General features: G+C 37.2%; 1 protein-coding gene across 4 annotated transcripts in view; it reads left to right on the top strand.

The window, feature by feature from the left end:
• enox2 (ecto-NOX disulfide-thiol exchanger 2) overlaps window positions 1-22869 on the top strand; it is a 195025-nt gene that overhangs the window by 160385 nt on the left and 11771 nt on the right. For all 4 annotated transcript variants that reach the window (XM_032554682.1, XM_032554681.1, XM_032554683.1 and 1 more), the window contains 5 exons: window positions 436-648; window positions 6462-6568; window positions 10858-10972; window positions 15277-15464; window positions 19633-19773. In XM_032554682.1, coding sequence (XP_032410573.1) covers window positions 436-648; window positions 6462-6568; window positions 10858-10972; window positions 15277-15464; window positions 19633-19773 — 764 coding nt within the window. The remainder of the gene's footprint in view (window positions 1-435; window positions 649-6461; window positions 6569-10857; window positions 10973-15276; window positions 15465-19632; window positions 19774-22869) is intronic.

Below are 22869 nucleotides of genomic sequence, written 5' to 3'. Positions count from 1 at the left end.
TTGCTGTAGATTTTTCTTTTTTTTTTTACCCAGAGGGGAAAAGAGATCTTGCTGTTTTTACTGCCAGTTTGTATTACTGTACTCCAAACTCAGTTACACTCTATGATGATAGACCACCTGCAGTAGAAATGGGTTTTATAGCCTATTTTGCCTTCAAGTTATCATTTTAGTCCACGATGTTGTTTTGTTAGCAAAATATATAGCTGAAATTATCATTTTCTTTATGTGGCACAACAGAGCTGTAATTTTAGTTTTTTTGCCATCTTTTTTTTGTATTCTTTCACTCAACTCATAATTTTGTCCTAAGAGCTTGAAAAGCAGCGTTTTATGCCTAATTGTCATTTTCCACAGGGGCAGGAGTCCGGTAAAGCCTTGTAGATTATGTCCAAAATTAACTTCTTTCTTCCGTTTCATCCCCCCTTTTTTTCCCTCCAGACGACTGTAAGTTTCCAGAGGCCGTCCGCGTGCTGCTGACCTGGCTGGAACGGGGCGAAGTCAACCGCAGGAACGCCAACAACTTCTACTCCATGATCCAGTCCTCCAACAGCCACATCCGCCGGCTGATCGGCGAGAAGAGTCAACACGAAAAGGAGATGGAAGAGGCCAAGGACAAGTTCAAGTCGGCGCTGGCTGCCATAGTGGCTCAATGTGAGTCTTTAACGTCTCTCTTACCACTTACTGCAGTGCCTTGGCCCTTTAACTTTTTCATTGTTTGTCATATTTCAATTTGAGGCTTCAGTGTGTTTTATGGGGATTTTATGTGATAGTACACAGAGTAATCCATAAATTTGAAGGGAAGGGGAAATTATTCATGGTTTGACATTTGTCCCCCTCATATACACAACATTTGGAAATCTGCATTTGTATCTTTCTTTTTTTTTAGCCCCACCAGCACCATTCATTGTACAACCGCCTTTCACTATGAAGTTTGGGGTTAGTTAAGAGTATGACTCCAACCAGCTTTCCAAATGTGGAAGCTGAAACTTCAACCCATTCATCTTAGAAAAATACTCAAACTAAGTCATTTTGGGTGGAGGGCATCAGTTCTTAAGTCTTCCCAGTTATATTCAGGTTTGGCCTGTGACTACGCCATTCTAATCCATAAATATGCTAAACCAGTGCTCTGCAGCTCCTGCTGGAGGGCATAGTCTCTCCCTAGACTCTCCCTAGTTTCAAGTCTGTTGCACTCTTCCTAACAACTCTGATCAGAGTCCATTTCTCTGCTGAAAAGTATAATCGTTAAGTCGTTGGGCTTATCCGACCAGACTACCATCTACCACCATGTTTTACTTTGAAAATTCTCTGGGTTTCTTTAAGCAGTTGTTTTCCTTGCCCAGATTTGTGTTTGACTTGTTGTTTGGACAAATTCGCCCACCTCAGCTGAGGATCAGATACACCTCCACCCTAGTCGTCCCATAGGTTTTCTTCCAGGATTTTCTTGTTTTTATCTTTAATTTTCTTCCCATCAACTCTGATTAGCTCCCGAGTTTCTGACAAAGAAAACCATCCTCACAACAAGATCTGTATTAATCAGAGATTAAATTAAACAAGCGATATTTATGCACTAAACAAGAAGCATCTAAAGTGAATTAATTGACTTTCATTTATTTAGACCAAAGCTTCTTAAATACAAATACACCCCACACTTTTCACTTTTCAATTCATAAAAACATTTAGAAACTAGGGTTTTCAACGATATTATTGATTAATCACTTTTAGGGATGTAACTTAAGCATCTTGTGGTAATAAACCATCATCCTGCTGGAGATTGATTCATCACCTTTTTGTTCAAAGACAAAACTCTCATTTACTGGCCTCTTTCTTTTCTTCTTTCTTTTCTTCTTTAGCAATCTGAGGTTGGACCTCCAGTTTGACTTCAGTTATCCTCTGCTCTGTGTTGGTCTATCACATAAAATCTAAATACAACACACTGAGGGGTTTTTTTGGCTGTGAAATGCCTACATGTGAAGCCCAGAGAGTAAAAATACTGCTTGTGCAGTAGATATCCAGGTCAGATAAATGTTTTTTTTTGCTTGCTTGGTGTCATTTTAAAATCCAAATTAGGACTTTTATGCCCGGAGTGCTGAAATCCACAGAAAAAGTAAGTATTACATTGTTCATAGCACTGAGAGTATATGTGCTAACATTTATAATTACCGTACATTAATTGTATTCTTCCTTAAACGAGCTACCACAATCTTAATAGCTGATTAAAGAATGGTAAGTTAAATCCCTGTCTCCCTCAGACGTTCATGAATGTTTTTGATCCCTTTGACTTTCAAAATGCCAAAAAATCTGACGTTATTTTATTATTCATGAAAGACGTCAGGAGTCGATTAAGGTTCCCTTCAGATGAAAGAAGTAAGTGGCTTAACACATTTTTTTTTCTAGAGTACAATAAAGACCAAACACAAACATTTAGTACATTCTTAGTTGTTTTACACTCTTATAGGGCTAAAAAAAAAGCCATGCTTGTGCAGCACCCACCTTTGACAGCTTCAGCTCTGCAGCTGCTGGTTTACTCCACAGCCTGCGGTGCTCAGTCTCCACTCATCCCACCACAAGTATGTTAAACAAAATGTAAACATCCAGACAATCTTCTGTTGTTGTTGGCGATGTTTCATGCATTATTAGTTAAAATAATCATGGAGAGGCAGAGTGTGTATTATCCATATTTGATTATTTCTACCAGTAGAAACGCATTCCCATTCACGGTGTTGCCTTCCCTTCGGTGTGTTTCCGTTCTTTTTCATTATAAATCTGAGCTGGCCTGCTGGATCTAGTTTACAGGTTTGAAAAGGGTAAAGCTATCTTCTTGTTGGTTCTGGTCTTCTTATGGGATGCAAATTTTAAAAAAAGTAGTTGCAGAACTGTAAAGAAGTATATGCACTCTTACCGATTTCTTCTTTTTCTGTTTTTGTAATCTAGATAAAATTATGAAACTTTGTAAAACAGGAATATTTCAGAAGGCTTTTGAATGCTTCCTATAGTTCTGAAAGAAAACTAACACTTGATTTCAGAAAATGGAAATTATGAAGACAATCAAATCTCATGGTAATCATGTAGTCTGGGGCTACTTTGTAGCTTTAGGATTTAAATAATTCACTGTAATTTGAAGAACCAACAATTCAACTAGAAGAAGAATGTTTGCCATTCAGTTTGTGACCTTAGCTGCACCTGGGTTATGCAGCAGCATAATTGAAACCAGCTAGTCCACTTTGAGTAGTTTAAAAGATTAAATACATGAAGGTTTTGGAGTGGCCTAGTCAAAGGCCAGAGTTAAATACATCCAGCTGTGGTGGCATGTCCTTAAAAAGGGCGTTCATGCTCAAACCCTCCAGTCTGTCGGCTTTTAAGCAATTCTTCCTTAAAATATGAAAACACTTGATGGCGGTTGTTTTTGCTCACAGTGCCAGGAAGGCCTTGATGGCTTTTCTTTTCTTAATAATGAAATCTTGATTTAAACACAGTTTTTGTTTGATGATCCAAACTGTTTAAGTGTAACAGTTAAAAGCAAAAACATTTGAAATTTGCAAGAGGGCATATTCTTTTTAACAATATTAATAATATTTGCTATAACAAGTGAGAAAAAAAAATGCACTTCTAATATTTTCTACATTGAATGAAGAAGAATTTCTATTTTAGCACTTAAAAAAATGCTGCCTCACCATATTTCTGTGAGCATAGGAGCTCACAGTCCTGAAAGTTGATTTTTTTTTTTGTGCTCAGTGTCTCTCTTTGCCTTCATCATCACTCTGTTCATCAAATTACAGGGTGCTGGGAAGATGCTATTGATTCCTGAGCTGTTCTGTCTCTCAGCACCCTGCAAACACACGTATTCATACAGAACCAGTTTTATTGATTTGTGTGTGTATATTTGAACCTCAGAAATGCACAGACCTCCCATCCAGTTCTCTATAACCACTTTAAACAGAGGTGTAAGCTGATAGGAGGAAGAGTCAACACTATGCTGCAGATCACCGCACAGGTAGGGTCTGCAGTGGCCCTAGAGTCGATGCTTGTGTCTCATTCAGTTTTATCCTAAAACAACCCTTACAGCTGAGTCAAAGCTTAATTCTCTACACTATCTGTAGAGCTGCAGCTTGTCTGATGTGCTCTTACCTTTTTGTGAAAAAGAAAAAGGTCCTCTGCAGAGGGATATGTAATCAGGAAGACTGTAATGCGGCAGTAAGAAGGCGTCCTTGGGTAAGGTTCTTAAGAGACCTGTTCTGCAGTGGAGCTGCACCGTGGTCAATGCTGGCAGAAGAACAGTGGGTTATTTTTGGCCACCGGCAGTCTCTGAGCAAATCTAATAACAAACTCGCAGTGAAAAGCTTCAGAGAGGAAAATCAGGCATATCCTCATGGCTTATGCTACGAAGGATCTAAAGGGAGTTTGCCAGAATTTGATACACTCTCATATGGACTCAGTATCCTGTAATAAAACAACTGGCTGCAGTTTTTGTAAGCTTTGTTCCTATATGTAGCTGTAATGCTGGCATGTTTGCACTAATTAATTTATTTAATATTGCATACCTTTTTTTGTTTGTCAGAAAGTTCCTATTTAGCAGTTTCACTGTTATTTTTCCCACAAAATAAAACATTCTGGCCGTGGTGACCCTATATTCCTCAGGAAACAGTACTTGGCACCGCTCCCATTCCACACTGTGTAGGTCATAAGACCATCTGTCTGTGGGACTCATCATTTTGGCACCACCTGGTTTATTTTAATGCACAATAATTGCTAAAACATTTCAGTTTTATAGTTGAGAAACAAATGTAGAGCAAACATAATAAAAGTTAACAGTTGGGATGTGAAATGCTGTGCATAAATTTTAAACCACCACCTAAGTTCTTTTTATATATACATATATGGTATATACATGTATATATATACTGTATATACAGTATATACACACACATATATTTACACACACATATATTTGGACTGGTGGTAGCTTTGCCTAAAAATTACATTTAAAATGAAGAATAATCATAAAACTGATTTAATTTCAGTGTATTATGTTGTAAAGGTTTTTTATTACACCACCTTTCCATTAAGTCTGGTTCTGGCCCACATTCAAAGTCTAACAATGGCTTCTCAGTGACGTCCATTCAGTGCATTTTTACTCCGACTTTACGACTGCTGAGATTCATTTGATTCACATTTGTACACAGTTATTTTGGCAGCATATTCTTTTTAAGCAGACCTCTGTACTTTGACTGGTGTCATATGAGAGAGGAAAATTAAAATAATCACATCAGTTTATTTATTTAGTGCCAATTCACAACAAATACCCTAAGTCCCCTTGCAAACCAAACTGATGCAGTTTATATACAGAAATATTGAGTCAATTCAGTCCCAGTTACAAAACAATTAAATGAAGTTTAGTGTATTACGTTGCGCTTCAGGAAGTGATTCTTTGCAACAGACCTTTCACTCATGATTTTAGTTTTATAGTTGTGTATTGCTAACACTGTTGCTAATTTTGCCTAACCGACCACATTAGGGCTTCAGTCAAAAAGCACATCAGGATATTAGTAGATTATTAAGTGTTTACTTTGGAACTACAGGCTGTAGCTCTACAGCAATGCATTCTGGGTACAGAATTCACCACATCACGGTGGAGAATATGAGGAGAGGAAACAACTGCAGAGTAAACAGTTTTTATCCTCTTCAAAATAAGAGCAGGAATATAAACGTCCAACTACTTGAAGATTTCTTTTAGAGTTGGTGACCAAAACTTCAACACAGAGGTCAAACATTATTCAACTTAAAGTTTATGAAACTGCCAAGTAAATTAGCTCATTAGACTTTATCTGAAAAAATTAATTTGGGCAAGCTAAGTGCGACAAAGTCTGCAAAAACACTAAAGCACTATTAGCAGGGCTTTATATTATCAAAGAGAATATAAAGCACTCCTAAGATATGAATGGTTGGTATGAAATGACGCATGGTCTACTAGAAACATCCGGCGGCACCTTTTCCTATCCAAAGTATTTGTGTAAAAATAGCAAACACACATGGTGACCAGCACCCATTTATAAAACATCCCTTCAGTTTAGCAGCCTTTTTTATGTCCAAATGATTCATAAGTCATGCTCTAGCAAAGAAAGGTACAATGTGAAAAATTCCTCTGAAATGGTCAGATAGTTGACTAAAACTGAGCTAAAAGGCAGCTGAAAGCCAAAGACTTTCAGAAATCTGAAAAATTTCACGTTCATTTAACATGAATGACTGTGTGATTACTCAAAATTGTCAAATGTGACTTGGAACATCTTTCCATAAGGCGATGCCATGGCATCAGTCGGTATGTATGACACACACAAACATGCTCACACAGAGTACTGATGCCTAGTTGACTCCACTTTCTCACTCCTCTGCTCCCTCCCAACTGCTCTCTGTCTTTCTCTGTCTCTGTCTCTGGGTGGTCTCTGCTCCTTCCCTGCATCCCGCCACAGTTGAACAGATTGTGTCTGTATTCCAAGCTGCTTCCAAACAAAAGGCATGGGACCATTTCTCCAAAGCTCAGCGCAAGAACTTGGACATGTGGCGCAAACAAGCCGAGGTTGGTACACTTTGGTTTCATTCTGTTGTGCGTGTAAAAGATGTAAAAGTAGACGTTCTGCTTTTCTGTTTCGTGCTTCATTGACAACTTTATTATGTTTTAGCTAGTCCCACATTATGGCATGGAAAAGGAAATCTTTATTAAAATGTTTTAAGAAGAAATACAGAAAAACAGTGATATAGTAAGTACTTTTAACCAAGAAAGGCAGCAGAACAGGTGTCTGCTCACTGCCGAGGTCCAGACATCTCCCCCCATCCTCTTCCTCTCTTCTCCTCACCTCTCTCCACCTCCCCTCTGAAGGAATACAAGCTGCTGGGTGAGTTTGTTTCCATCTCTAATGGCGTCCTGCACACAGGTAAATCTGTACAAGCTCTTTTCCCTGTACCAGAGGATGCCAGGATTACAGGAAAATGTCAGGAACAGCATCTTGAGAACTGAAAGTGTGTGAATTTTGTTATTCAAGCAGCATTTCTTTGTAGTTTACTATGTGCTTGCCGTGTTCTTACTCTCCCAAATGGAACATTAATTGGCATGATGATGGTTTGTATGTAATGGAGGGTCTGGAGTGTGTTGCAGTCCGGGGTCTAATGGACCATTTATGATCATATTTCGATTGGTAAGTTTCTTTGAACTTCAGCTCGACAAACAGATTCAAGCTGCAATTTAGGGGCACATTAAGTCGCGCACGCAGAATAATAACAGAATCTGACATGGCAGAAGCAGCAATCATCCTGTACTAAAACCTCTCTTTATAAGGTAGGTGATGAAAAGCAAAACTGTTGATGTAATTCTCAGTAGTATCAAAACAGTCGACCTGAAATTTTATCTTCCATCTGTTGCTGAATAATAGAAGCTTGTGTGAAAGCCAGTTTGCATACACGCTGGGAGGATGAGTGATGAATGTTGAGTACCTCTTCTTTATGTTAAATTTTAGATCAACATAAAGTAGCTTATGTTTGCTTTGTAGAATGAAAATACATGTTATTTTCTTCAATTTATTACAAATGACATTTTTAGTTGATCGTTTTGCCCATTCTTCTTTGAGTTAAACCTCAGACAAATTGGATGCAAAATGACTATGACTAGGTCTGGACTTTGACTGGGCCATTATAATACATAAATAGCAGCTTTAGATGTACGTTTAGGGCCATTTTCCTTCTGTACGGCAAACATCTATACCAGTCTCAAGTCTTTTGTTGCTTTTAATAGGTTTCCTTTCAGGATTGTGTTATAAAATGTTGCCACTTTTACTTAACTATTCTGAAAAAAATTAAGAATAATTTTTGTATATATAATTGTGGCCTGGTTGAAGACCGACAATCTTTATTGAAATGGCAATAACTTGCTTTAAAAGAGACTGAATTAAAAACACACAAACAGTAGCAATATAAACACTACACTAAGTGAATGTGTTACCAACTACATTTGGAAAGACATACTGTATGTAAGTAAGGATACTAAATCTAAAATGTACACCACACTTTCAACATGTTTATCTGTAAAAAATAAATAAATAAATAAAATCAGGATTTTTGTGTTCTATCACATCAAATCTCAGTAAAATACAAAGAAGTTTTTAGTCATAAAATGAAAAAGTGTGAATACTTTTGCCAGATTCTGTGTGCTGATGGCTTACGGCTCCATATTTATTTGCCCTCCTGCTGTATTTTGCCATCTTATTACAAGCCTTCTGTATCTAGGTCTCACCAGAGCTCGAATTTCTTCAGCAGCTACTTTACTTCTGCTCTCTGTCATTTATTTCTGAGCACTCAGCCTCCTCAGAACTGAAAGCCTGTGGTTAAATATGAGGAGGTAATACAGTAAGAGCTACAAGATGCAACCATACATTCGAAGGTCAGAAAACCGTAGGAATTGGTTTAAGGTGTGAAAAAGCTACATGTGGCCTCACATGTGTGTTACATCACAACAAATTACTCCTTAACTTGCAAAATATGACTTGATGCAACCCTGTTTCCACAGTAAATCAGACTTGGAGGTTCCAATACTGGAAGCCTTTGGTCAGAGCGAAGACAGGCCACGACAGGAAGTGTGTTACTTCATTCAGATTCTGTGGCAGGGAGGAAGAAAAGGCAGCAGAGTTAAATAGATTCAGCTCTGCTCCTCAGTCAGACAACAGCTGCCGCCTCCTGTCAGTGGGCTTCATGCCCACCAGTGGGTTGTTTCTTCATGTGCTGGTGTGTGTGGAGTTACCTGTGTGACTTCTTCCATGAGCTTTGGTTGGTGACGTCAGCTGACAGATGGTTGAGATACTCTCTGCTACCTTTAGCAAAAAATATATTTTTGTTTCAGTTTTCAGTCTTATAGAATTCACTTGAAGCTTTTCAGCATTCCTCTGATTTTTTTTTTTGTTGTTGTTGGGAATTAAATGAGAATACTGCTTAAAAATTTGCAATAGCAGGACAGTCTGCTTTAACACAGCTGTTTAAAAATAATCTTTTTTTAGTCATTTTGTGGAAAAACTAGTTAATTTCTAGGATGAAAACAAGTCAGTTTTTACACTTTTAAAATGCTTTGTTAAATCTTTGCAGCTTTAGTTTTGATGGTGGCCGCTCTGAATAAATTAGCTGTGTCACTTGACTTTTTCTTTTTTTCACAGCAGTGTGATTTCAATCAGTTTAAGTAGGAATCTCTCTTATCCTTAGCTGGAGATGCAGCAGCTATTTACTGAGAATCTTTATAAATTTTCTTGATCTCAGCACAATGACAACATATTTTTACCTAAAGTGTGATAGCAGCCACAAAAGCAAAAATTTTTGTTTCATTTCTTACTTACTACAGATACCAGTAAGTAATTTTAGAGAAATCACAGTATTTGTTTAAATTTACGTGTCTTTTATCTTTCCAAATTTTGTTAAATGTACGATGCCCTACAAAAGTTTCAAACTTTTGCACATTCTGTCACAATGCAGTCACAGGCTTTAATGCATTTTATTCAGATTGTATGTAATTGATGAACACAAAGTAGTGCATAATAGTTTGGGAAGAAAAGGAATATGTGGTTTTTATTGTTATTTACTAATTAAAATCTATTCAGTGTTCAATATTAAGCCACTTTTATTGTTTAATATACCCAAAGTAAAATCCAGCTGCCCTCAGAAGGTTCTTATTTAGTTAATTAAGTGAATCTGTGTGCAATTTCATCTCAGTACAAACCCAGATGTTCTGTGAAGGCCTCAGAGGTTTGTTAGAGAGCATTAGTAAACAAACGTCATAATGAAACCAAGTAACACAGCAGACTGGTTCAAGATGAAGTTGTAGAGATGTTTAAAATTGGGTTTTAGCTTTTAAAACCTAAACTTTGAACATCTCGCAGAGCTCTGTTCAATCCACCATCCGAAAAGTTTTCATAGCAAACCTCCTTATTTAATAGGGCAGGCATTAAAATTGACAAAAGAAGGAGCCAAACAGGCAGCACTAACTTTCCAGAAACTTCAGAGATCTACAGATTGTCTTTATGTAAAGTTGGCAAGAAGAAAGCTCTAAGAGTTTATGTTTAAAGTTTACCACAAACCAAAGAGGGGACAGAACACACTTGTCAAAGGATGTGCTCTAAACACAAGCAAAAACTTGCTTGACAAAAAAATAAACACTTTGCATCACCCTGAAGACATCATCTCTGTTGTGTATTGTGGTGGTGGCAGCAGCATGCTTTGATCAAAGTTATCCTGAGGGAAACCCAGTTTGATGCTTCACAAGGCTTAAAACTTAAGACTGATCACCTAAATCCAATTAATAATTTATCATAAGGTTTGCTAACTACTTAATTTAACTGAACTTGAAGTATTTCACAAAGATGAATGGGCAAAATTTTCAATCTCTATGCAAAAGACAAAATTTGTCTCAATGAAATATTGTTACAGCAAGTTGAATAGAAATGCATACCATACATTTTTGATCTTAAATGTAAAAAAGTTTGAAATCCATGTATCATTTTCCTTTCACTTACCAAAAATGTATTGCTAATAGAGTATATTGAACTTTCAGACTCTATTTTGTCGTAAAGTTTAAACCCATATTGTCTCATTTGCAGTCTGAGCTGTAAAAAGAGAAGCAGCTCCGTAGTTTTGAAGCATTTCATCTCCATTCAGCTTCATCCTCCTTCATCCTACTCTGACGCGTTAAAGTATTCCTCATAACTTATTCTCCACATTAACTATAGAAGAGGACTCTTTCCTGATGATTGCACCCGGTCAAGTTCAGCACCTCCTTAAAAGTCCTCATGAGTCTTGGCAGTTCTCACCCACCGCTCCCTTCGCTGTGTTTCACAGGAGATCAGAAACATGCACAACGAGCAGCTGATGGGCATCAGGCGAGAAGAGGAGATGGAAATGTCTGACGATGATATGGAGGACGTCCCTGACAGCAAAGACTCTGAGGACTCAGGTATGCATATGCATGCGCGTATCTGCAGCTCAGCGCTGTTGTCATCTTGACAGGAAATCTACCAATCGAGATCTCCTGAGGACGAACGCATCGATTGTTAAATAACTGAGGGAGATGGTTGTGTTTGACTGGAATGACAGTGATCATCCTCTAAACATCTGACAGCCTTCCTACAGCTCTACATGAATAAAGAAACAGGTTCAAAGTACATCACGCCTCACTCCAGCAAAAATATACACAGAGACACAGAGATATTTCAGATTATAAGGGTGATAATAATCAGTTTTTTACCTCAGAGGAGTCTATTTGTGTGTTGAAGCACCTAAAGCTAATGGTGTTGCTTATTTCTCAAGCCCCATAACAATAACCTGAGAGTAGTCACCAGGTGCAGCTTGAAGAAAGCACTCAGCGCCACGTGTAAGGTCGCTGTCAGCTGTTCCTTATGCAAAGCTCTCCTCATATACTCTTCCTCCCTGTTCATTATTCCGATCTCTGCCATTTGCCAATATGACAGCATCTCTAATTGCCATGCAAATAAATGTAAACGCTGCAGTCTGCTCATTTGCAACCTTTCTATTTAGCTATCAGGGATTAGTGCTTCTGTCAAAGTCTTGTCATTTCGCTCGATTCCACAGAATCGGCGGAGGTGACGGGTGTTAATGTGACACGTCCTGATATTTGTGTTAACAGGCTGAAGTGTTAAGCCCCCTTTTTCCTCTCTAACCTTTAAGAATGAATGTTTACACGTCAACAAGCCCTGCTGGAAACACCTGTGTTATGACTGCAGCCTCTTCAAAGCGAATCGAAGCTTCGCGTCTGAGCCATGTGCGGAATAGAAAGACGGACCGCCGGTTATTGTTGGCGGATGTGCGCCCGGAGGCGTGTGCGTGCATTCCTGCGGGTCGATAGCACTGCTGGTTATGTAACCGAATCTGGCCACGCGGTTGACATCTCCTCTCGCCAAGCTGATGAGGCTCTCAGATCAATACCCTTTTCACCTCAAACCTTCATTTTGCTGGAAGAGAAGCACACACAAGCTCCATCTGGACACGCACACTCGCCCAGCAAGAGTTCATTAACACTGCCAATGGTCCTTGATGATAGACTGCTGGCAGCTCTCATGAACACCTACACAAACCCTAATAAGATACCCTTTTATATACACACACAGAGATAGGATGAGGATTATCTCCTGTTCAGACAGCGAATTAGCGTTTTTCTTTTTTTAAAGCTTCTTCTCTAAAGAAGGCGAGCGAGCTGATAGTGCTGGACGTCTCAGGTGCCGGGCAGGTCTCACAATAATGAAGCCTCCCTCTGTCTGCCGCCTCTGCTCTACAGGTCAGGTCAAATATCCAGCAGAGAGTTATTGGACAGAATATTCTGGGATTATTACACTTTCCAGTCATTGTCAACACGCTCCTCGTGTTTGATTTATCAGATATGGCATGAATCCAGACACCACTAAAGACTTCTAATGACGCAAATTGTACTGGGAGATTGGGAACACAAATATTTTGAATGCAAATGTCACTTTTTGAGATAACAAGGTTTAGTTTCTTTAAAGAACAATCTAGGACAGGAGTCTGCAACTCCAGTCCAAGAGTGCCACTGCCCTGCAGCTTTAGGATGCCTCGCTGCTATAACACACCTGAATAGAATCAATAATTAATGATAAGGCCTTTGCAGAAGTTTGCAGGACAGAGACAGTGCAGTACTAGAGTTAAAGACCTCTGATCTAGGATATCCATTTTTAGTCATTTTGATTAATAAAAGTAATTTCTTAACATAATTAGAAATTTTCTGAAAATCCCAAATGATACAAAATAATTATTTTCATTATCACTGGCTTTTCAAGCTGAAAATTTCCCATCAAGAAACATCCAGCAAAGAAACACAAACTCCTTTGACAGTCCCCATATGTTTGTCTAAAACAAACTGCAACCGTCAACCTGCGGAGCCACAAGTGTCTCTTTAAACCTTTTTCTAAAAATGATAAAGAACTAACTTTTTAATTTAGGATTAAAGTAAAAATCTTAACAGAAGCAGGTTTAATTGTTTTTTTCCCCAATTTTTCTCATTAAATGTCATCAACACTATGATTCAAAAAGTATCAATTGATCTATTTTTCTTATGTCTTTCAGTTCTTTATTTTATTTAGCTGGAATGAGGGCAAAATGAGTCTTTGGAACATTAAGATTATAGACAAGAATAAATTAAATGCATTTTGACATATGTGAAGCACATTTCTTATCTATTTTGCTTGTTGTTTGCATTGTTTATTCGCTTAATCAAATGTTTGAGTGGCATTAGAAATTTAAATGAATTTCAACCTTATGAAAATCTTTAAAAGCTTTTATTGAAAGTGAAAAGCTGCTGCATGTGAGCTTTTATATTTTATATACAGAAAAAGTCATCAGTGTTTTTCTGCCAATGAAGGATCCATATTTCTGCTGTTCAGTGTTTCTCACATTAAAATGCATCCAATGTAAGCATGAGAAATAGAAAGTCAAGTTTCAGTGTCTCTCAACTGCTTTGACAGAAATGTTGAGCTTTTGGGCTTTGAGCCAGTACTTGTTAAAGGATAAATTAATGCTAAGCTGCTGGTTAGAACTAAAGAATCATTTTATTTTCACCCCATGATTCTCTCATGATCACAAAAATGCAGCTTGTTTTCTTGAGTGCGCCAATATTCCGACTGAACAAGAGCCCAAATTCTCAGGATAATGGAAATAGACCAACTCTGGTGTCTTGACATGAAAATCATGCAAGGTAGCAAATGAAAGAAATCAAATATACAGCGTTAATTGCAGACATGGCTGTCCTTGGCTTGTGTACAAACTACATCAGGATTTTCTTTGAAAGATGTTATTTTGCAGAGAAATAAGTCACTTACCTGGAAACTGAAGCAGGCATGTGGATTTATTTTTGTCTTAATTGATCCATAGATAAAGAATTCATGTTTTTTACACATTTTATGATATAAAATACCAGATGTGGTGTGAGGCAGAGTTTATTTGTTGAATCTGTCATTTGCATGTTTTGGTCATGTATGCAGAAGAATGCATACACTGAATAAAATTTTTTTTTTTAATTATCACTGTCTGAAGTTAAATCTCCTGGTTTAGGTTAGTTAGAATTACCTAAATCATTTATTTGATAAATGTCACAATAATGAGAGAGCGAAAGAATCTGTGACATATTTATTGTATTCTCTTCAAATCAGAAGTTTACATACCTTTACCTCAATACTTTACCTCAGTATTTTGTAGCATTGCCTTTAAACTTCATGATTTGGGTCAAATCTTCTGGGTTTACTTTTACAAGCTTCTCAGTAATTTGCTTGGGTTTAAGTGCACCAGTTCCTCCTGCAGCACAACACATTCACAAAATGATGCTGCCCCCACCCCCATACTTCACATTTAGGATGGTACAAGCATCTCAGTTCTTCCTCCAAATGTAACAATGGTCAATATGGTCAAACATTTAAAAAAATGAAGATCTTTGTCTTCAATGTTCTACTGGACTAATGGCTTCCTCATTCAGCCCATGCCACTATGTGTCTTTTTTTTATTCAGTATATATAAAATTCTGGTTTCTACTGTATGTTTTAATTCAGTTAATGACAGGAACATTTAACATTTAAAAACATGACTTTTAATACAATAAAAGTCATGATCTTGGATTAAAATGTTAAATAGTTGATCTAGATTCGGATAAAATTGTTTTTTTCCAGTAATAATCTTCACATGCTAGAATGTTTGTCGCAAGTTCTTTCTTTCTTTGTCACATACTTATTTGTCAGTCTTTTGTCATTTTAATTCAGGTGGGAAAATGTCCTTCTGATCCCAATAAAAGGTGCGTTGTAGCAGTAACTTACACTGTGTTGTCTTCAGGGACGACACAAAAGAATTAAGTGGAAAAAAGCTGTTAGAAGTTTTCCGGTTCCTGAGTGTAACCGGTTTTATAAATAAACACAAGATCTTTTTCTGACTCTGCACTCTGCACTTTGGGAATAAGCTGAGAGGCTTCTATTAGCAAGCATCTATCAAATAGATTTGTTGTTATTCTGGCTTTCAGGATGTACTGTCATAAAATATTGTCTCACCTTCTATACCTGCAAACACCCAAGAGAGTAAAGAAATTTACTGTGAATGTTACTATCCAACTTTCAGGTTTTTAGTTTTTATTCACAGTGCAAAGCATAAAAACCATTAAAAGCTGTTTATTTACACTGTAACCAAATTGATTAGTCCCATAACACTCAGCACATTTAAAAAATGTGTTGTGTGTCTTTACGTCTGTAGGTGTTTCCCAAGCAGAAGCCTTAAAGGAGGAGAACGACTCGCTACGCTGCCAGCTGGACGCCTACAGGAACGAAGTGGAGCTGCTCAAACAGGAGCAGGGAAAGAACCAGCCAGTCCACAGCGAGGAGGATAGCACTCATTCACAGCAGCTCAGCTTCCTGCAGCAGGCTCTGCAAGGCATGCAAAAGGTAGTCCTTCATAAACTAACCATCCTGATGTCCAGCAATGATTTAAACCTACTTTTAAATTACCACTTTATGACCAAGGACTTTGTTTTTGCTTGCTTTTCTCTGATTGAAAACTAAGTGTTAGTGGGTGCTGCTATTTTAAAAGGCTTGCATAGACATATGTAGGGAAAAAACCTTGCAAATAAAACAGTTTTTGGTCAATTTTTAATTCTTTTCCTTTCTAAAATGTTTTGAATCTCATCTTTTAAGCGCTGCACCACATCCTAATGGAGAGCTACTTCATTCTCTCATTTTTCAAATTACAGCCCATCTAAGCCGTTATTATAAGCTTTGATAAATCCATTAAATACAAAAGGATTCAATGCTGAAGGTTTTTCCTGCTGTCTTCTCTGATGTTTAGAAATCGAACAACCTGTAAGAAAGATGCACATTAATAGATTAGACAGGCAGGGAAAACAGGAAGCAAAATAATTACAGGAGGCATTCAGCAGCTCCATAGATGGAGTAAAAATGTAAGCAAGAGATGAATTTGATGTGTGCAGATTACCGGAAAATCGATTCCTTGCAAAAATATTCATTCCTCACATTTCTGTATATTTCATGAGAATATAATTTGAAAGACCGACAGAGGATTGCACAACTTTGAAGTCTTTGTAATAGGATTTTAATTCCTACAAATACAATTTTGAGATGACTGTTTTTCATCCACCTACCTCACTCTGAATCGATCCATGTGGCATATCCCTCTCTGTATTCTCATTAAGACATTTTTATTAACTTTTGCAAAATATCTCATGCCCATATAATGAAACTGCCACCATGTTCACTGTGAGAATGATGGATTACTAATTTAACAAACCATGAAAACAAGTTCTCCAACCTGAGTTGTAGATCTCTGTAGCTCCTCCTGAGTTACTATTCACAGAAAAAGTTGTTTATCAATAATCATGAGTCAGCATGAAGTAGTGATCAGGCCTGAAATCTGGGTGTAGTGATGGACTCAAACCTGAACCTTGACAGTTACAAAGTCGGCCTTCTACCACCTGGAGAACATTTCTAGGATTAAAGACTCATGTCTCAGTAAGATCTAGAGAAATTCACCCATGTGTTTATCTTTAGTTGCATTGATTACTGCAACAGTGTCTTCACATTGATGCCAAGAAAGTCAACCAGACAGAACGCTGCTGCGCACATTCTGACTAAAACCAGGAAGCTGAAGCACATCACACCAGTTTTAAAGTCCCTACATGGGCTTCCTGTAGATCGGAGAACAGACTTTAAAATACGGTTGTTAGTTTATAAATCACTAAATGGCTTAGCACCACAATACATTAAAGATCTGCTGTTGTTGTATCAACTTTCCACTCCTCTCAGGTCTTCTGGTTCCGGTTCTGCATCCCCAGAACCAAAGCCAAATAATGAGAAGCAGCATTTAGTTTCTATGTGGAACATTGATTCATTTTAGTTTGTATGCCAACCTTTTTTTATTTGGTTTTATTAAAACCATTGGATTTTATTTATTTGTTTGTGTAGGTCTACAGTACATAAAACGCCGGGGCTCCACAGTGGAGCACCGTTGCCTTGCAACAAGAAAGTCCTGGGCTGAATCCCATTTCTGACTTTGCACGTTCTCCCTGTTTATGTGGCTTCTCACTGATAACAGCTAATACAAATAGGAAATGTTTTATCAATCAACATTTTGGGAAAAATGCTGATTTTTCTCATTCATTTGCTTTTTTAAATTTATTCATGAAAACAACATGTACCATTTTGTCACCATTTCATAGATGCTCTAAAAGTTTCAGCACTAATTCATAATTTGGACTTTGGAACCTGAAAGGAAACTGAACATTTTTCCAGTTCACCTAATGAAGCCAGCAGTTTTACTTCTGTATCTTACAGAATAATAAGCAATGCTTTTCCAGGTATCTGTTAAATCTAGATTTGATAAAAGTAAAGTGGCACTAAATCGACTGTGGTGTTTGTCAGATGTCCTCTTTCAGCTGTCTTTCTTCAGTAATGGAAATTATGATCGACTGGCGTTTAGAAGAAGAGAATCCATTAAGGCTTCGTTTTTCCTTTCTGCTTCTAGAGTAATTACCTTTCCAACATGTCTCTCTCTCTCTCTCTTTTTCTCTCTCTCCGGGTGTGTTTATGAAAAAGATGAGGCGAACGGATTAAATGAACTCGAATGCACTGAAATTGGATACCTCGACCTGGCCGGGTCCACAAGGTGTTTTGCCGCAGTCTCCTGAATTTGCAATAAAACTTTATCAGCATGTATTGACAGCTTGTTAGCCTCTCTTCAGCTGTGGTGTATCTGGCAGTATAAGCACTCAGTTTCTGATTGTGCAAACAGTACTATCACCACAGGAAACTGATCATTTAGTCTGTGCTCAACAGATAACTTTGGAGGCTGTTGTCTCTTAAAATGTTCTTAAATCCAGTTCTCACACTTCATCCTAAAGCACGTCCTAATTTTCTTAATCTTTGTAAAAAAAAATAAATGTGAAGCTTTTGAATATTTGGTAATATTTGTTTTAGATATGCAATGTTCTTCACATCTTTTGGCTCAAAATGTGTAAAAAGTCTGTAATTTTCATCTTTTTATTGTAGTAGTAAAATCATGATTATGTGATTTAGAAAAATTGACCTTCATTTCAAAGGCATTTATTTAGAGGGAAAAAAAAGTCCCAAGTTAGGAATTTTTGTATTAATTTTTTAATAAAGTCACATAATTATTATTACCCGCAGCAATCTCTTCAAAATAAATTTAGCTTGAGGATTTTTTATCTGGACTTTAACTTTTTTAATTGATCAGTGTTTCCTAGAACTTTTAATTAGCAGTCCACGACTCTTTATTTTCTCGTGGCAAAAATATGTCATCCAGGGCTCCTACATGAATTAGTGGAAAGCAAGAAATTTCCTTTAATTATTTTTCATGTCTGGATAGGTTTAGAAAAGTTTTTCAATTTTAAGCCTCTTTTTCCCTCTTCCATTTTCTGAAATATAAAACTCTAATAATGCAGAACTGATTTCAGTCCAAATTGACACGTTTTATCTTTCATTTGCAACAACACACCTTGATTCCAGTGCTTTATTAATCATCACTGTTTTGTTTTGAACTTACTGACTGAATGCAGATTTATTCAAAAATCAAGTTTGGGTAAATTTACTACCGTTTGGTTTCTAGACCTGTTGTTTTTAACCTGACTCTAAAAACTTCAAACCAAGCACTAAAACTTATTCTTTGGACGTATTGCAAAGCAAATTTAGATATTTATGTTCAAAATTCCGACATTTTTTATTTGACCAGTCTAAGAGTAATAGATCTAGAAATTGGACTCATCCTGTTTAGTCTAGATACCAGAAAACCACTAGAAGAACACTGTGAAAATCAGAAAGACAATTTTAGCAATCTGTGATTTTATTATTTCCGCATCTTACAGGTGATGGCAATTCAAGCAGATGCTTGATAGTGTTGAATGTTTTAAAAACCACAAAAAATGGAGAGAAATGTGATCCTGGAAAAATATTCTGAAATGAAAATTGTGTAGGAACCCTGCATATCATTTATGTAATTTAAATACCATTCCTTCAAACCAATGGTCATTTCATTGTTCCCATACACAGAGAGGAGAATGGTAATGGAGGTGGAATTAAACCTGTAAGAGAAAATGTAAATTTGGGCCTTGGTTAAGTTCTTTAACAGTAATAATTTTCCAAAGTATGGTTAAATCAACACAATGTAGAAAATGAGAATAGAGCATAAAATAGGAGGAATATTGGGGCTCTAGAGATATTCTGAAAATAGGAAGAACCAAATATTTCTCTCTTTATGCTCAAACCTTTGATTTTATTTGTTCCTGGATAAATGTACCGCAATTAAAAGTTTCAATTTTCAGATTTTTTTATTGTTGTTTGAGATTATGCTACAGCAATAATATTTTTTTTTCTATATATCTTTACCTCGGGGGGCAGAGAGGTCATTCATTATTTAATTTATTGCATTTTAAGATTGACGTAATAAATTTTTACCCATGCAAAGTATGCCTGCTAAACAATAATGTGTAAAATGTGCTGATTTAATTTTTTTAGTCCACCTCCTGGTGTTTTTACGGCTGGTTAGTTCTCAGCAACATTAGTGTCTTAATGTCTGTTTTCACAGCAACTTTTAAAAATGAGGGACGAACTGAAGCAGCGGGAGGCGGAGCTGGAAAAGAGCCTGGAGGACAAACAGCAGCTGAAGTCGCAAGTCCAGAATCTGAAGGAAGGTCTCCAGAAGCTGCAGAGCACACACACAATGCAGGTCAGTGTGTCAGATGACATCCCTCTCTCTGCTGGCTTTCACCAGAGCCGACACGGAGCGTTTACTTAGCGGGCTTCACAGCAGGACTCGTCTGTGGGTTGTTCTTTAACAGTAGAGAATAAGAGAATAAACTTTGCAGTCTGCGCTTTCATAAGAGAGAGGTTAGCTGAGGACGTCCAGCATTATGCAAATCCTGAAAGAAAATAAAAGAACAAATTACTAGTGAATCAAAGTGATGATACTTACTTTAACCATTTTTCTAAGCTCCTAAGAAATCTCCAAATACATTCTGTGCATATTTCTATCATGAAACTGAAGGAAAGCGCTGACAACAGTGTCATTGATTATCTGGCTTCATTCAGTGTTCATTTTCACCTTAATTCATACTTGTATCTTTTTTTTATGTAAATTGCATTCAGCTCAAATTTCTTATTGGATCTTTCTCATTTCAAGTGTCTCATTAAATGGTTCTTTATAAGACGCCTCAGTTTAACTTCTCTTATTTCATAACAATAAAAAGCCCAATTAACACACACTAAACACGAACCAGTCCTGTGATTGCCTACTTTCACATATTTGCATATGATATTTTTCTCTTTATGTTAACATATTAATCAGTCTTTAAATAGCAAAAACAGTGGGTCTTGGATTACAAATTAATTGCTGCCTTGCTGGGAATTTTAAAGCAGTCACTCCAGAAAAGGATCTATCTGATGATCTGTCAATTAATATTTACGCTTTTTCACTTTGTATACAAACCTATGGATTCGTTTTTAAGGAACCAAAACTGTGAGAAAAAATCCCATACTTCTTTTTGATTTGTTTCTGAGAAGCCAGACTTTCTTGGAATCTTTAAAATTCATTTGATGCAATGCAGTACAGGAACCAATTATTTTAAACAGCTTATTTGAGTGGAAATGTTAGATAAAATGCTATAACTTGCAGTTGCAGAGGTCTTCAGAGGCAGAAGGTGCAAACACTCACCTCAAAACCCCCTTTTTTAAGCATTTTTTCTGATATTTTACATAATTTGCGTTGCAGTATATGATTTAAAGTAATCAAAGCAATCATTAATGTTTTGCATGTCCAATTTTGTGCTTGTAAATAACAAGGCACTGCTGCCTCTGAGACTCGGCGTGTGTGTGGGGGTGTGGGCGGGCGTGTGTGTGGTTCATGGTCCTCTGGGATGCACCGTGCAGAGTTGTATCATGTAAGATCTGTTCAAATTACAAACTTCCACTTACTTTGAAGTCTTTTTGACCCTACCACAGGATTTTACAAAATAAAAGTAGTTTAAACCTGCTCGGAAAAATACTGCTATGTGTGTATCTGTATTGATGACATCACAAGAGTAACTGGAATTGAGATGAATTTGATTAAAACTAGGGCTGCCACTTTAACGACACAATTTCAATTAATTAATTACATAGATTTTAATGCATTAAAGATTTGAACACAATTAATATTTGAAATTAATATAATTCATATATTTGGAACTTTTTTATTCATGTGTTTCTGGTAGGCCTGTAAAACTGACGCACCACCATCATTCATAATTGACAGAAAAGCCGATTCTCTTGGCCCACTGGGGGATAATTTTTGCTTCAAAAACCAAACACGTGTCCAAGTTGTGCTAAAAGGTGTATTAAAAGGAGTTGATCTATCAGCAAAGCTATTCAAGTCTAAAATAGCATTTCAGCTTTAAGCATGTTGCAGCAATTCAAAGGGATTTTGATTTGTAAATGTTCCTTAGTTTGTCAATATATAGTTTTCAATTAAAATTGGATTAATTGCAATTAATGAATTAATTACAGAACCTGCAAGTAACTCCCAACACTAGTTAAAACATGTAAAACATTTGAAAACATACAAAAAATACAAACAGGCACACATTTTGCCTTATGTGATGTCATCAAGCATCTGTGTGTTTTGCAAAAGCTTTTTTTTGGAGGGTAGATCATATTGTGCGTAGATAACCATGTCAACAAAATAATAAAGCAAAACCTGACCTTGACACGGTGTCAAACTATCCAAGGTGAACTTCTCTTATTTTTACAGAAGTGTCTGGTGTGCAGCTTTAAAACTGTCTCACGGTTGTAGCTGGTCTTTGCAGCGTCCAGAAGAGCTCACTTTAAATTAAACTAGAGCTGTTTCAGGAGCCTGAATCATTACTTACAGACACTTGTGCTTCATTATTTATTCACTGGATGTGTTGCTTATGTTAAGATGCTCATTTGCCAGCAAAACTGAGCCTAATACTAATTAATGCCCGGTTGTTTAATAACCAAGCTGCAATGCTAAATACCCAGTCTTAAAAACATTTTCAAGTGTCAGGGGTCATTTTTCTCCGGTAGCCCCGACATGTTTACTAATGTTTCAGGTGTTGTCTGCTATCCCCAGTGGTCTGCTATTTGTTTGTTAATGTTCCCTCCAGCTCTGTTTAATGAGAGCAATGGCTGTCATTATAATGAGCCTCGGTTAAATCACCTCTTAAACTGATAATACAAACTAAGGGCTCTCACAGCTCATGAGGATTCCCTCCATGAGATCGCCGGCGGGTTCCTTTTAACCTAGAGCTGAATCAGGAACGTGTTGGCAGTCCCCTTTATCAGAGGGACGCTTGTCAATAGCTTGTTAATGGTGATGAGTTTGATAAGAAATGTGTCCCCACGCCTGCGAGCTGAAGGGAAATATGCTAATTAAAATTCCTGCATGCTGGCAAACTTGAATCATGAAAGACAGTCTCATTACAGGCTAAAAGAGAAATCAATTTTAGGGTTTGGGTTTCACTGAAGATTAGCAGACACTGTGGGACGATTTGTCATGTTGAGGATATTTCTTTACGGCCTCAATTCTCTTTCATCGGTGCAGTGTCCCTGCTGTCCCCAAGCTGTCATCACACATTACTCCTGCGACTCGACTGCAGGTCATTGCGGAGATTAACCTTCTTATTATTACGATCAAAACAAACTTTTTCATCAGTTTTTATCACATTTTACTGCTGCTATTGACAGTTTCGTGTTTGATTTATTTGTTGGTTTTTTCATTCTAATTAGATGAGCACTTCATACACTTTTTGATTTAATTCCGTCGAGT

The sequence above is a fragment of the Xiphophorus hellerii genome, chromosome 23, assembly GCF_003331165.1.
Source record: "Xiphophorus hellerii strain 12219 chromosome 23, Xiphophorus_hellerii-4.1, whole genome shotgun sequence".
Classification (NCBI taxonomy): Eukaryota; Metazoa; Chordata; class Actinopteri; order Cyprinodontiformes; family Poeciliidae; genus Xiphophorus; species Xiphophorus hellerii.
The sequence above is the reverse complement of the archived record's forward strand: the minus strand, read 5'-3'. Positions and strand labels throughout refer to the sequence as shown.